At 39.9% G+C, this 15,844-nt stretch overlaps 1 protein-coding gene across 1 annotated transcript in view; it reads right to left on the minus strand.

Moving 5' to 3' along the window:
• The window catches only part of COL4A5 (collagen type IV alpha 5 chain), a gene marked incomplete at its 5' end in the record, with an annotated part of 85,196 nt that overhangs the window by 16,742 nt on the left and 52,610 nt on the right, over positions 1 to 15,844 (minus strand). The window contains 15 exons of the mRNA XM_082488274.1: positions 708 to 847; positions 1,495 to 1,584; positions 2,572 to 2,670; positions 3,947 to 4,096; positions 4,903 to 4,992; positions 6,316 to 6,483; positions 10,981 to 11,094; positions 11,745 to 11,895; positions 12,162 to 12,259; positions 12,865 to 12,969; positions 13,060 to 13,152; positions 13,826 to 13,994; positions 14,449 to 14,640; positions 14,876 to 14,946; positions 15,505 to 15,597. Of these exons, the coding sequence (XP_082344400.1) occupies positions 708 to 847; positions 1,495 to 1,584; positions 2,572 to 2,670; positions 3,947 to 4,096; positions 4,903 to 4,992; positions 6,316 to 6,483; positions 10,981 to 11,094; positions 11,745 to 11,895; positions 12,162 to 12,259; positions 12,865 to 12,969; positions 13,060 to 13,152; positions 13,826 to 13,994; positions 14,449 to 14,640; positions 14,876 to 14,946; positions 15,505 to 15,597 (1,823 nt within the window). The remainder of the gene's footprint in view (positions 1 to 707; positions 848 to 1,494; positions 1,585 to 2,571; positions 2,671 to 3,946; positions 4,097 to 4,902; positions 4,993 to 6,315; positions 6,484 to 10,980; positions 11,095 to 11,744; positions 11,896 to 12,161; positions 12,260 to 12,864; positions 12,970 to 13,059; positions 13,153 to 13,825; positions 13,995 to 14,448; positions 14,641 to 14,875; positions 14,947 to 15,504; positions 15,598 to 15,844) is intronic.

Raw genomic sequence — 15,844 nt, forward strand, 5'->3', positions numbered from 1 at the left:
CATAGCTTTTCCTCAGAATTGGCCTACCTTAAAGAAAAAAGTGTCTTTCAGGAGAGAGATTTTTACCCCATGATAATGCTGAAGAAAAAAAGAAGTCTGTGCAGCTTTAACCATGCAATGTTTTTTTCTAAATTAACTGCTGCACAACATCAATTTTAAGGCATCAGTGGAGGCTGCTAGATATTCTGTAGGTCTTTTTTGTCATGTTTTTGTGGGTGACGGAAAGGATGATATAGGTAAGTGTTAGTGCACATTCTTTATACAGACTTTAAAATTTTAAGCAGCAATCATGATATATCAGCTCCTTCGTAATTTATTCTCAAATGCATGTTGTCCTAATTTTTTCAGAATTAACTACATAATTAGACATGGGAACAGTAATATTAACTGTATAAATCCCTAACAACTACCAAAATGTCAGCAGGTGTCACAGCACAGGCTAGACCATTAACTGAGCCCAACTTAAAAGGTCTGGTAAACAATCTTCTCCTTTAACCAGACTAAATTATACATATTTTCACCTTTAAAATTAGAAATCTTTGCTCTCACTTGAAAACAGCAAACCACAGCCAACCCTGCTTGTTTTATATATATTTATATACATATTTACAGTTATACATAATATCTATTAAACTACAGTTAAAAAAATAATCTACACAATCCATTTTCCCCATGGAATTTTCTGTTGAAGAATTTTGTAAATGTACCTTTGGTCCAGGGAGACCAGGAATACCAATGCTTGGAAGACCAGGGTCACCTTTTTCCCCTTTCAATCCAGGAAATCCTGCAGGCCCAGGCTGCCCTGGACGTCCTGCTATTCCTTGGCTGCCTTTAATTCCCGGGGGACCTGTCCAAAAGGTCAAATACCAGTTTCATAAAGATAAATAAGCAAGTTCTGCAGTGGTTTACAGAAATCACTCAAATTACAGCAACTGAACAAGGAAGGACTAGCAAATTGACTGGCTGGCTTTGAATACGTAAATGGTTTTGATGACATTTCTAAGCTTTCTTTTATTCTTAATTTACACAAATCCAAATATCTCATTGTAGTATCTAAGCACAATTTAATATTAGAATCCTCAGATACTGGAATTTGTTTCAGCAATCTTTCTAAATAACAGAATTCACTTTCTCCTTCCCCTTTTGCTTGTGTCTGATGTCTAACAGGTGTGTCTACAGAATCATCTTTCTGAAATTTCACAGAGCAGAAGCTAAGAAAACAGAAAAGTATGAAAGTTACAAAGTGTAGATGATTCTGCTTCTACATCCATAAGCACTTTAAAATAATATGTATTTACAATGTATTTTTTGTTTTAATGGGTATTTCCAATTTCTTATATACTATTTCAACAAACATGTACGTAGGGCTTTTTCTTCACCTGCACTGCCATTTAAATATATTATTAGATACTGCACACAAGCAAATCCACCTTTTTACTATATAAAAGGAAAACACTGGCCAAAATGAAGTAAAACACAAGCACAGAAACTAACCTGGAAGGCCCATCTCTCCCATGGCACCTTTTAACCCTGGAGGTCCTGTTGGTCCTGGCTGCCCAGGAAGTCCTGTGTCTCCCTTGATGCCTAGGGAAGTTGTGGTTTCAGTTAATTAATGGCAATAAATAAAAAAGTTTGATATTCATGTGTTCTCATAAGAATATGCTTGTCATCTAATTACAAAGGCAATGGATTTGGAGCTGCTTTTGCCTCATACGGCCCCTACATGCTTTTTCACACCCATTTTGTTGTGAGCCAAGATTTGATCAGGGCAACTTCTTTGTTTTGAAAATTAGTGTAATGAAACGGGTCAAATCTCAGTTCATGATTTAGTATCCATCTGAAACAATTTAGTACCGGTGTGACTTGGTCTCTCATGAGTTGTTCTGCAGAATGAACACATTACCTTTTTCTCATCTGCAATAGGTATTCAGTAGCTTCTATTATGGAATTAAATGCTACATACAGTGCTCAAACTAGTTTGAGTCCTAGATGATTAAAAAATTCCCCAAGCCCAACAAGATATTTAGAGCAAGACCTACATTAGACATAGTAAGCGAAGATTCAAGATTTCAGATAAATTGTTACAGCTGTAGGAAGAAGCAGTGCAAAACAGAATTCATTTTCTTGATCCTTGCAATTCAAGCAAAAGCAAAGATGTGACATCCAAACAGCCTTTGCAATGCACTCCTTCGGCCATTTGCAAAGTATGATTATAATGACTAACAATATAAGAAATAAACATATGAAACAGACCATTGCTGTTGGCAGATCCTGCAGTCATGTTGCTTGCTCAAGCAGCAAGCACTTTTCCAGTCATCCTAAAAGCCTCCCTAATCTTCAATGGGGTCAGCTTATAACTGTGTTCGGGCCTATTAGAAGGAAAGAGCTCGAAGCACACTGTTGGATAATGACTTTAAAATGTCCCAAAACTGTGCTGCAGCACTAGTAAATCCCTAGGCTTTGCTTAGATATACCTGGATTAACATCCCAATCCCATGAGATAAGAAAAAAAAATAAAAAACGCAAATTTTTGCGCCTCAAAACTGTCCATTTGAGGCCTTGCTTACTTACCTGGCAATCCTGGCACACCTGGTGGGCCACTAAGTCCCGGTGGGCCTGGGTCACCTGGAAGACCTTGATAACCTTTCTGTCCTGACAAACCCGGAATACCTCAAGGGAAAAGAGATACATTTTCAGTATTACTATTACTACTACTGCATGTTTTCTTTTACCTTAAGAGATCAGATATAACTATAAGCGAATAAAAATCCAAATGGGGATTTTTTTCTTCAATAAATACAATTCCTCCTAGTTCAGCAAAGAGAAGTATCACAGAACACAATATATTGCTTCTGGAAAGTTTAAAATTAGTACAGAACAGGAACAATATAAGTAAATAGAGGAAAAAGTAACTTTATGACTAATGCCAATATACTTTATTCAGAAGGGACTGCCTTTTCAGATAAGCAGACTCCATGCTAACCTCTCTATATTCATCCAGATTATTTACATGCGTGCTTAACTACATTGCTACACCAGAAACACTTTGGGACTGATTTTATGAAAAGTAATACAGGTATTTTAGCAGATTGTTACAAATTCTATGTAGTCCTATACAATAACTTTGTGCTGCCCTGCAGGCATAGTTAAATCTGCCCTCCACAGCTCTTACTTAACAGAGGGAAAAATAAAAAAAAAAAAAAAAGTTGCCTCAGAATCCTACCTAGGCTTCACAGAAATTAATACAATAGATAAATTAGCACAAAAATGGCTGGGCCAACATTAGAGAAAGGCATTCTGGTTCTCTCTAGGGTAGAGTATTTTTGCTCTACTCAAGACTAATTTAGAGTTCAAAGGAGACATTAGAACCCTTGGAGGGAGGAAGGGGGAGCCAGCAAGTGAGAGAGAAAACAGACTTGAGTGTACTGAGAAAATCTTCCAGGCTGCCAGCTTTCCAAGTAGAAACACACACAGAGATGACATTTAGCTCAGGGGAGGGTAAGCTTACAGAGATACCCAAAGGGAGAATCTGGAGGTGATGCATGAGCAGATGACCACCCTACAAGGCAAAGGCCCAAGGGCCTTGGAGACAGCAGAAATGCAGCCAGCACAGCAGCCATGACAACTTCTTCTCATCATGCCTAGGAGTAACACCTAGAAGACTGAATTGTAATGCTGCTGAAAGCACCTTAGCACTATTACAATATTGCCACATGACAAAAAAAATAGTAAAAGTTAATGAGCAAGGACATCATAAACTAACCCTATGGAGCAACTTGGTCACAGAACCGCTTAAAAACAAAGCCTAAAATAAGAGAACCTTAAGCCACCTCTATATTCTGAGTTTATCTTTTTCTGTAAGAATGAACGGTAATGGATTCAGTTACAGGTCTCTTATCTGGAGAGGACAAACCACCTCCCCGGACCCACATGCAGAGTTCTGTACCTGGAACACCTGGCTCGCCTTTTTCTCCTTTTGCTCCTAGCTGTTTCGGATCAACTTTTCCAGGTGGACCTGGCAGGCCTGCTTCACCTTTGACACCTTTCAGTCCTACTGGTCCAGGAGGCCCTGGCGGACCAGGTAATCCATTGTTACCTACAGAAGGTACAGACAACAAAAGGGAAAAAAATATAGTCCATAAGGTAGGCCAATATATTTGTAATGCTTTTTCTTACATAGTGAATTCTGACTTCATGAATGGATTCCCTAAATGATCAGTCAGTTTATGCAAGGTTCTTCACAGCATCTTAAGCCCTGGAACAAAGCTGAGTGAGCAGATTGCATGGGGACATCTGTATGCTGGAGTCTGTCAGCTCTGGCCAGCCCAGCTCAGAGGAAGCAGCTCTTTGTACGACCCACATCGAGATAGCTCCCAAAGCCCCACCACACTGTGCTACTAGCACAGGGGAGTGGCAACAGCTCAGCAGCTTTGGATTCAAAGCCTCCTTGTTCTGGGGACATGAATGGGTTTTTCTTCTAAACTCTTTCAAAATTCATCTCAAACAAGGGGATTGGGAAAATGTAGATAGAATAGTTTCTCTGTGATACCTATAGAGCTGATTCTGGATGACTCCATAACCCAAAGCTATGATTTTCTTCTTTCTACTGCTTAGAGCAGACTTTACAACATACTTCAGAAATATTGCCCTACTTCAATGCCATCAATCCAAAGGTAATGTTTTAAAAATAGCTAACATTTCATGACATCAATTAAAAAAGAGTGACTGAATGCAATGGCTTAAGACTGCAAAGTTATCCTGAACATCAACACTGTCAAAAGATAACCTAAGCAGATCCCAGTAATGAAGATCTAGATGTTAGTATTACAAAGCCTCTTTCCATACAGGACATGGAAAACGGCATTCTGCATTCTCTTCAGAGGCAAAGAAAACAAATATTACCTTTCAAGCCAGGCAGGCCATTTCTTCCAGGAGTTCCTGGAGGCCCTGGAGGACCAGGGGCTCCCATGACGCCCATCTCGCCTTTGGCACCTAAATGCATTGAATTACCATTGTCATTCTGAACAAAAACCTCAAAACCTATCAGTACTTAACTTTTACTTCCCTGCATCTCTATGGTATTTATCAACCAGCACATGCATATAAAGCCCGTTTTAAGGGAACTGCAAGTCTTCAGTTCTTGTATAGGTCTAAATCAGATAAAAATGACACTTGAAAATTGTGGCAAATTTTCCACAGTTAAGTCCTGGGAAGAAAATTTTCTCTCTACGGTAGAAAGCATACTTGAATTTATTGAAAGCCAAAAAGACAATTAGGTATACACTACTTTTAGAATCTTCTGTCTATCTGAAGACAGAGATACTAAAAACTCACTTTTGAGATTTCTATCCCAGAAGGCGAAACAGACTATCTTAACTGAATAGTCTAACACATAGAATAAGGAAATTAATATGTAAAACTGTACGTTAGATCCAATTGATAGCATTTGTAGTTATTTCCTTTAAACAAATTCTATTTCTAAATTGTAACAGTGACTAGAAAAAAATAATCTCAAATTAAATCAGAAAAGTGTCTTAACTATGATGTTCAAATCACATTTGAAAGTTATGAAACAGAATAATGTCAAAAATACTTGAATCGAGTTACAGGGAAGAGTGGAGAGGTGACAAGAATTTTAATGCAACCGATTTTGCTATATTTTTTTTTTTAAATTACAAGATGTAAAAGGTTGCATGTATCTAACTTTAAACGGATAGGATAAACCTCGAAGCTCATTAAGCTGGTGTGGGGACTGAGGCAAAAGAAGGGTTAAGTGTGGTAGAACTAATGGGGAGGAATAAGCAACTGCAGCACTGTTTTGGCAGACGATGAAGTTGTGTGAAGCTACTCCCAAGATAAGGAGGTGCTGGTCACAGAGAAGAGAGATTCCCTTTTCGGTGGGAACGTGATCTTTTAGAGTATGCGATGGTGTAAACAAGTAAAGTAGAAAATTACTGGCCTTGGTAGCAAAGTATATAAAGAGCACGCTTGCTTAATAAAGCTGATTTTGATCCTGCATGTTGGAGTCCGTGCATTTAAATCGCCACAAATGGTGATCCCGACGTGATGCTAAGGAAGAAGACGACTGGAAATAGCTGTGGGGACGGAGCCCCGTGAAGCTGAAGACAGCGGGCAGAGCTGTTGACAGATCCGGATCATATTTAAGAAGACACCTGTAGTAGGTGAGCCACTGGGGACATGGGAGGAAAGTCTGGCCGTCCCGACAGTGACAAGCTGGCATACCCAAGCATAAAGAGCATCCACCTGTAATTACAGTTTGGTCTTTGTCCACAGGTTAAAAAAATGTGAACTTACCTGGAAATCCAGGTATTCCATCCCGGCCAGGTGGTCCAGGTGAACCCTGAGGCCCTGGGAGACCAGGGGGTCCTGGATATCCTGGGGTTCCTCGGTCACCTGGAGGACCAGGAACGTCGAAGCCTGGAGGACCTGGATCCCCTTTCTCCCCTGGAATGCCCTGCAACCCTAGACAGTGTTGTTAAGACACAATCTTTTAGTAAAAAGTAAGGCAAGGCTGAGATCTGTGTGTCTCTGGGCATAGTACTGTAGCAATAGCTAGGTTTTATCTGCAGTCCATTCCTAGCACTGATGAAACCCCTGCAATTCTTCTAAAGCCATTTATTTTTTACTGGCTGCCAGGTGTTAAAAGGCCATATTCTCCCAAAGAGAAGCATTACTAAAATTTTACCAACTTGTAGCAAATGCAATTCAGAAAATCTCAAAAGGAAAACAACAACTCTCTTCAACAACCCTTTTGGTAAGATTAACAAAACAAAAAGCCAAGATTGATTAGACTGGTTTGTATTTTATCATTGAGATTCTTATAATATATTTCCATTAATGATTCCATTTTACTATAGTCTAAGAGAACATCAGCTGAATATTTTGAAGGATAGCAAAATTCTGCATGGCATTATGCTTCCCTGAATGAAAAACATGAATTGCCAAAACACGCTTAAGATTTTTTTAATGCTAATGATACTGAGCTTGAGGCACTACTGAAGCAAGCAGACTGCTTGTTTCCCTCCAGTGCACTGTATCAGTGAAGATGCTCACTCTGGAAATGTAGCTGACAAAATTTCTTAAATCTGAAGTTAAGAAAAGGCTTTGGTAAAGAAACCACAGTACCTGGGGAACCTGAGGTTCAAAAGCCAACGAGTTAGAGCTCATCAGGAAGTTGAGACAGGTAGCAGTAAGGAGTTGTAATAGTCGTTAAGTTAGGAAACAAAATAAAGCACATGTAGATTAGAACAAAGAGAAAAATCTACCTTAAAGTTACCGAAAACAGATCTAAGTACAAAGAATACAACACTAATGCAGTTAAGAGAAACCAGACTGCAAGGAAACTTGGAGGTCTCTTTCAAAACGCAGCCACCACTGTATGCAAAACCAAGAAACTCAGTGAGATATTTTCAAATAATGATAGTACATTTAAAAAATAAAATTATTTTCCCCCTCTCTCCTTGTCTAGTATTCTCTTTCCAAGTGGGGAACATGCTTTTTTCTGAGCTGTTTCTTGCACAAAACTGTAATTACTCAATATTGGCTTGCACACCTTCTGAACAGCATACACCCTTCCAATCAGCTGCATCACATTCTGGTATATCCCTTTCAAATAGGGATTTTCAAAAGATGCTGCTTCTTTAAAACACACAAAAAAATCTAAATAATTTTTCCACTGTTCTTTTAGTTCTATTATGCAAATTTACATTGTTACACCTACAGAGACAGTATATTACATGTTACGTGCCCTAGGATAGTCTACCGAGATTGTGACAACACCATGCCAAAACCTCATGAATACCTACAAGGCAGCATTACTCTAACTCCATAATGGTGACGCCCGCTCTCAACTGCGGGAACAAATTTAGGAGTTATGTCATGATGTGTTCTTTGCACACTAAAAAGGAAGATCAAATTTTCTTGACAGCATAGGCTGTAGACTTCTGTTTATTTAATGATAAGCAAGCTCCCCTTTAGCAGCAGCTTAACACTACATTGAACTACAGCAGCTCCAGGCACACGGTGCTAACTTTGCAGATAAAAAACAGTACCAGAGGACAGATAGGGACTGCACGTGCTCTGTGTTTAAGGGGTCTCTGTCAGCAAGTACAAAAAAAACCCCCAAAAGATAAAATAATATATAACCCAGTAACAGGACAAACGCCATATCTAGAATGGTAAAGATACTTTTTCAAATAGAAATTAATTCAAATTGAATTTCTGGTTCTCAAAAATGTAACCAGGTCATAATTAGAACAATATAGACAACACAATAAATTCTAAAGTAATTTGTTACATATTAAAAAAAGAATGTTGATTTACTGCAAACTATTTGAAGAAACGGTGGTGCAGGGAAAGAAAACTGAACAGGGAAATCCCTTCAACAATTTTACAAATTGCCTAAAACACAGAGCCCCACAAACTCTACCCTAATGTTGCATAAAGGAACAGAATCAAAACAGTCTAGTAAAACAAACAAGGGATGGGGGATGGGAATGTAAGGCATTCTGCACAAAACAGAGAAATAGCAGCACCAAGGGAAATAACGATTTATCAAGTGGGACCTTCAACCATGCACTAGATTTCAGAGCCACCATGCTGTTAGTAGCCACAATGATTAGTCAGTACAGACATGAAGAATGAAAATATAAGCATTTCAAATACACCAACTCTAGTAATAATTATGCATTTGCCAAAATTGGTATTTTGCAGAATAAACGAAATCAAATTCTGGCTAACATCAGAAGGGACGTTACAAGAAGACAAAAGAACATGCGTTGGATGAAATATTCAAACCCATACCAATACATCCCATCCACCAACTCCAAATCCACACCCGCATTACCTTCTGTTTTGGTTCAACCTCAAGTGCAACCATAGGTTCAGGATGGTATATAGTAAGCACAGTAAGCCAGGCAGAGGACCCACCTGCTGGCTCAGGGAACTTCTGTGCACATTGTCCAGATCCCTTCTGTCCCTAGCTCTTAACACTGGACACATTCAAGGCTTGCTGCTGCAGGGACCACACATTCCTTTCCCTCATGGGAAACTTGTGAAAAAGACAACTTAAACATGACCCATATTTTATGTATGTGAGCAGAACTCAAACTCCATGGGCCTACTTACTCAAGTGCTTGCCTACCTTAAAGTTAAGCACTTAGCTGAATCTCAGCTCACAGTTCATAAAGATCTGAATAAGATCAACCAACCTCTGACCCATGGTCTTACAGTTGGCCATGAATTTTTCAGCATGCATGGCAAACAATGCCAGTCCTAGTGCCGGCACACAAACAAATTCAAAAAGTGTAGCTCACAAACATGCAATGTAAACATTCATACAGGCATGGCAAGAACCAGATGAGTTTTGAAAAGTTTCAGCAGCAGGCATGCTCAAGTCCACAGCAAATGTTCTCACTGTGATGACTGCCACACGTTTGCAACATGAGGAGGTGGTGCACAGCAAACTCATTCACTGAATGAAGGGACAAAGGAATTTCCCGGAACAAACTTTGTGAATACAATGATGTGCACGCATGCACACGTATCCTTTATGCACAAAGATGGAACAAGCTCATGTCTTAGAATCAGACTAGTTTAGGTTGGAAGTGACCTTAAGGATCACCTAGTTCCAACCCCCCTGCCCTCGGTAGGGACACCTCCCACCAGCCCAGGTTGCTCAAAGCCCCATCCAGCCTGGCCTTGAACACCTCCAGGGATGGGACATCCACAACTTCCCTGGGCAACCTGTTCCAGTGCCTCACCACCCTCACAGTGAAAAACTTCTTAATATGTAATTTAAATCCATCCTCTTCCAGTTTGAGGCCATTCCCCCTCATCCTATAGATCTTCATCATTCACCAGTCATTTTAGACAAAAGACAATCAAACTTCCATCAGAGACATATTCCTAATTATCACTACCCTTAGATTCTACTTTGTCAACCTACTTTAAACCATCAGGACTCAAAACTTTTTCTGCAAAACCAAAGTGTGTGAGGGAATCAGGAACTCCAGAACTCAGAGGTTTCTGTAAGAGGAATTCTAAAGCTCTTTTTGAGGTGCACTTATAACAAGATGAACGTGTATGACCTCTTTTACTGATAGGCTTTTGTTAAGACACTATCATGTCAGTACTTGGAAAACATTTTATTCTCTACAACACAACGAACCAGCTAGTTTGGAATACACATGCTTTCTTTCTTTCCATATTAACTGAGTTAAATTGTGCTTCAGCTTCCATTAAAAAAAAAAAAAAAACAACAAAACATGCCTAGCCACCTCAAGGAGAATCTGAATTACTCTCTTGATTTTGCACTCACTATGAAAAGTAGGAAGACAAATAGCATTGTATATTGGCTTTGTCTTCTTTTTTCCAAACGAGAAATTAATTTTCTGGATCATAATGTGAAAGAGATACTTAAAAATACCTCTCACCCAGTGAATTTGGAATACAGTTTGGTAAGCTAGAAAATTGCTTTGGAATTTAAGAACCATCTTGCTATTTGAAAGCAATGTAATGACAGCACAGTACAGGTAGCTAAAGGCAGCTTTCCTCTTCTTCTGTATCCCCAAAGCCTCTGCACTGACATTGTGCTGCTCCTTCTGCCTTGTCCTGCAGAGTCCTGCAATAAACCCCTTCACAGAGATTTTGTCACAGATTGTGCACAACACTTTCTAGAATTTCTGCTGAGGCTCCAAGTCTTCTCCAAAGTGTCCTTTTACACCCTTGAGACCCCTCTAAGTTGTGCAAACAGCAGGGCTGAATGTAATTCCACTTCTGATTTCAGTAAAAAAATATGATATACGAAGCTTTACCTGTTTGACTAGCAAGACAGCCAAGCTAAGAACATGAAGCCTCTATCTTTCCTTGCCTATCTGTTCAGTGGGACTCTCAGTGTCCTGAGTACCTGCTTGGTATATGCCAGAAATGACCTAAGGGTACAATTCATGCGAGTTTTACCTGGGGGGCCAACAGGACCTGGAGGTCCTGGAGATCCAGGTGGACCTTGACCACCAATACCAGGGATGCCTGGTGGGCCTGGGAGTCCTGGTGGTCCACTTGGTCCGGGGTCACCTAAAAGAATACTCTTGTTTAGTTAAATAGTGAACTCACTTCAGAGACGCTTTCAGAAGCGGAATGCCTGCCCTTTGTACTTGAAATCTCATCCTTGCATGCAAACAAATATGGATCTGACACAGGAAAAAACAAAACCAAAAACCCCACTCCAGAGGCTATTTCTGAAAGCCAGAGATTTGTCCTCACTCTGCAGAGTGCATGCAGTTTACATTTCTAGGCTACACAAAGACATGTTTTATATCATAATCCACATCAAACTTAACAGATGGTCTCCAGCAAGCCAGGCGTGCTGTGCAGTTCAATACAATGACGAACAATAGGAATTTGTGAATTGCTAACCCTCTGTATGTTGAAGCACGGTATATGACAATTATTCTATCGGAAAAGTTTTACCCCCACATTAACATGATTTCTCTTTAGAATACAGAATTTCAGATACTGACCCACAGATTGGTATTTACTCCTTTGCTTGCTTGTCTTTTGAGAACACAAGCTTCCATTTACACAGGTGTCTCTGATTTGGAAAAACAGACCCTGAAGTAATTGCTCTAAAGTCAGCACTGCTTGTATTTAACTGCCATACGATTCCCAACATGTCTATATTTTCTAAAGTTCAATGAGGAACAAAAAGGGAGAGTTCTCCATACCTTTGGGCCCTGGGGTTCCATCAAAACCTGCCCGTCCTGGGAGACCAGGGTTTCCTGGGAAGCCAGGATCACCTTTAGGTCCTTGAACTCCTTTTGTGCCTGGTGGTCCTGGGGGTCCAGGTGGTCCTGGAACTCCAAATCCACGATCCCCCTGTAACAAATTAACATTTTTTTTTTTTTAAAGGGGGTTTTCTAAGTTTAACCTCACCTAAAAATGCTGAAGTAGTAAAGAAAAATTGCCCACCATCTTACAGTTCGATGTCTTTTTTCCTATGCTCACTCAAACCTGAAGTAGAGAATGTGACTTCCCCGCCATCAAAAGCTGACAACAAGAGGTGAAATCCTCCCCACCAACTTCCCACTGACACAGAAAACACTGAGAAAGTGAAGTTTAATATAGAACAAGCAAACACAGACCTTCTGTCCTGGGAAACCAGGTGGTCCAGGAGGTCCATCTAGACCAGGGCGACCTGGAGTTCCCGGAGCTCCGGGGGGGCCTGGAGTCCCTGGGAAACCTACATATAGCATGGAGGTTAGGGCAGCAGAGGGGAGGACACCAGAGAGCATTAGGACAACTCTTCCAGAAATGCTTAGGGCCTGTGAAACAATCTCTGAAAAGAGGTTCTGTGCTAGCTCAAAAGCATGCTTGAGGGGTACCCATTTAGCTGAGAACTTTTGAGTATACAGTCTTTGCCACAGAGGATCTCTGGGACTCCTCTTGGAGGAGGGTATTCCCCATGCTGTGTGCTCTAACAAAGATTACAAATAGTTCACATCAGAAATATTAACATCTTGAGGCAGCATTTGGAGATCATTTATTGATTTAAGCTCAAACATTCATAATTTCCCAAAGTTTTACCCATTTGCTTTTGTGTCCTTGGTTTACTGAAAAAATGTAAGCTACCGTGAAGGAGCAGTACAGTGAACAGAGGAATAATAGCTCAGCAGATTTTTTCCCTGATACTTCTGAAGCTATTAAAAAGATGTATAAATTCAAGACAAACACTTTTTAAAGTATTCTAGAGACATAAATCTACTCACTATGAAAAAGTGAAGAGACACAACCCTCTACATCCCCTCTTCCAGCCAGTACAATACAGTAATATGACTGTGAACATACCTTTTGGGCCTGGTGGACCTGGAAGTCCAATGCCAGGAATACCTGGCTCTCCCTTTGCACCTGGGATCCCTGGTAAGCCACGCTGACCTGGCTGACCAGGATCTCCTGTAAAAAGAAGAAAATCAACATAGTTACCAAGAATCAGTCAAAATAAAAAGCTCTTAGAATTCCCCAGATATCTAGTTGCTGCTTTACCTGGAAGACCTGGGTCACCATTTCTTCCTGGAGGACCAGGGGGACCAGGAACTCCTGGTTCTGTAATAGTCTGGCCAGGGTCACCTTTTGGGCCTAAAATCAAAAAGAAAAATGTATCACTCAGTAGGAGTTTCTTTTCTGTGGTTTTGTTTTTTTTTTTTTTTTTTTTTTTTTTTTTTCCTGAGCAGAAAAAGATACTAGCCGCATCCCAAGCTTACAAAGAACTTAAATAACCAGCAACACTTTACCCAGTAGGCTATCTGCCCTTGAGCCTTATACAGCACTTATCGGCTTAGAAGCCTTTTTTAATGTTAAGGCAGTTTTCCTGAAATGTACCACCATGTAAATAGTATTTTCCATAGCTGACACCAGCACAACCTGATCCGGATCTGTGCAGTTGACAAGAAAGTAACAAAAGCAAACTTGTTCAAAGTAAACCCTTGTTTTCAAAAACTGCTGCAGTTGCAGTATCGTTAAGCATAAGCCAGATGGTAGTTACAATGCATTTCCACTATAATCAGTTCAGAAGGAGAAGCTTCTCTAGAGATCAGAGCAGAAGCGAGTCATGTGCCTATAGTAACATAGCACAAATTCTGCTCACTTTGTGATTGTGTGATAACCTTCAGTAAGTCAACTTATAAATACTAGCTCTTACAACACCTTTGGGAAAAGCTTAACAGCAGCATTATGTTCTGAGAACTATCCAGAGCAAAAGGACAAAACTTTATTTTATAGCTTTTGTTCAATAGCACAGAGACCTACTCACCAGGAACTCCAGGAGGCCCTGGACGGCCTGATACACCTTGGATGCCCTTTTCACCAGGTAAACCTTGTGGACCAAAACCAGGAGGTCCAGGAAGTCCCTTGTCTCCAGGAAGACCTGGTATTCCTGGATCACCTGGAATACCCATTTCTCCTTTGAATGCAACACTGCCCTGAAAAAATGAAGAGCAGGATGGGAAAGAGGAACATATGTTTACTAGCAAAGGAGTAAAGTCCTTCATTACTTCTGTTTTGAAAGTCTTTGGCAGTTTCCATCCTTCTAGCTCTCAAGGCCATTAGCTACCTACATCTCACTAACATGGTAGAGATAAGGTCTAAACCTGGCTACTTAATTCTTCACAATACATAGGTGAAATGCAGACAATGGCAGAATGGACTATCTGACACTATCCAAGAGAAGTCTCAGCTTAAATTTAGAGGCATTGACAGATTCAGGGAGCACCTCTGTACTTAACCACTAGATTGGCATCTAATGAAGAGAATTACTGTGTTAGTCACATTCAGAATAAAGTGCATTTGCCAGACCTTTCATCTGCACTACATCAAATACATCTAGGATTTCCCAAAACACCTGTCCAACCAAAGACAGCACAAAATGTAACTCACAGGTTCCCCTTTAGGGCCAGGTAGACCTGGGAGTCCATCTCGACCAGGAGTGCCATCTATGCCAGGAAGACCTGGAGGTCCTGGGAAGCCAGGGTCTCCTTTGTCACCTTTCATTCTTGGAGAAGTCAGGACATCCCCTGGGTCTCCTTTAGGACCAGGTCTCCCAGGAGGACCTGGGGATCCTGGGAATCCCTGAAGAAAAAAAAAAAAAAAAAAAAAAAAAAAAAGAAAAAAGAAAAAAGGCACTTTAGTTTTCCTTTCACTCCCTCTCCGAGTTTGGCACAATATAAGAATTATACATTCAAGGCAGTTAACAACAAAAAAAGAATTATTCAACAAGAATTCATGTCCACTGTGTACAGATCTACCAAACATGCAAGACAAATGACACACTGTTTTCCCACCAGAACTTAACACCACCACTTACTGGTGGCCCTACAAGGCCAGTTAATCCAGGAAGCCCCTTTTCACCTTTTGGTCCAGGAAAACCAGGAGAACCTAAGTAGTGCAGAAAAAAATAAAAGAAAAACAAAACTGTAGACTATAGAAGCTGTAAATATAAAGCATGCTGTTTGCATAAGATAACAGCTAAGTTGTTTTAAAATCAGGCAAGGTTTAGTCTAGTATTTTATTTGAGCAGCATGAAATTTGCAACTGCAAGTTAAATCAGTAGTGTCAATAAACGCCACACTTAAGCTCCAGCTCCTCTATCATTTTAGGAATAGTGAGTAGTAGAAGTCAATTTCTCTCTTTCAGTTAAATCTATAGCAGACCATAAACCTCCAATATAAAGAATGCTTGCAAGTCTGTCTTTGATCAGAATTTTTTTTTTTAAAGACCAGATTTTCAAAAAAATAAAAATAAAAATAAATGAGTGTTTCACATGTATCCAGGCTGTTTCTTCCCAACTATGCAAAATAGGGCATGCAACTATATACTGGAGCTAGCAACTGTGCATCTGAATTTGTACAGATATATCACTAGCATTATACACAGATACTCAGACACAAAAGTGACTTTATAGAATATATTAAGCAAAAAAGAGTACAGCCTTACCTGGACTACCTGGAGGTCCCGGTGGTCCTCTCTCCCCAGGAGGCCCAGTTATTCCAGTTCCTATGCAATTGAAGCATGTGTCTCCTTGATCACCTAAAAAGATTTGCATTGAAAAAGCATACTTAAGCATCAAGTAGAGCATCTTAGAAAACATCAAAAAAAATCAGCACAACAGCAATTGTTTTCTTGCTAATGATCTATAATACCAAGTCCAAAATGACTATTTTATGTAATTATATGATTGCTTAAATATTAGAAGAAGGCTTCTCCCATGAAGGCCAGATTGAAGCTTTTTGGTCAGACAAGCAATATCAGATATGATTAGAATTTATTTAGGATA

Source organism: Vanellus vanellus (genome assembly GCF_965231255.1).
Source record: "Vanellus vanellus genome assembly, chromosome: 10".
In the NCBI taxonomy this organism is placed as follows: domain Eukaryota; kingdom Metazoa; phylum Chordata; class Aves; order Charadriiformes; family Charadriidae; genus Vanellus; species Vanellus vanellus.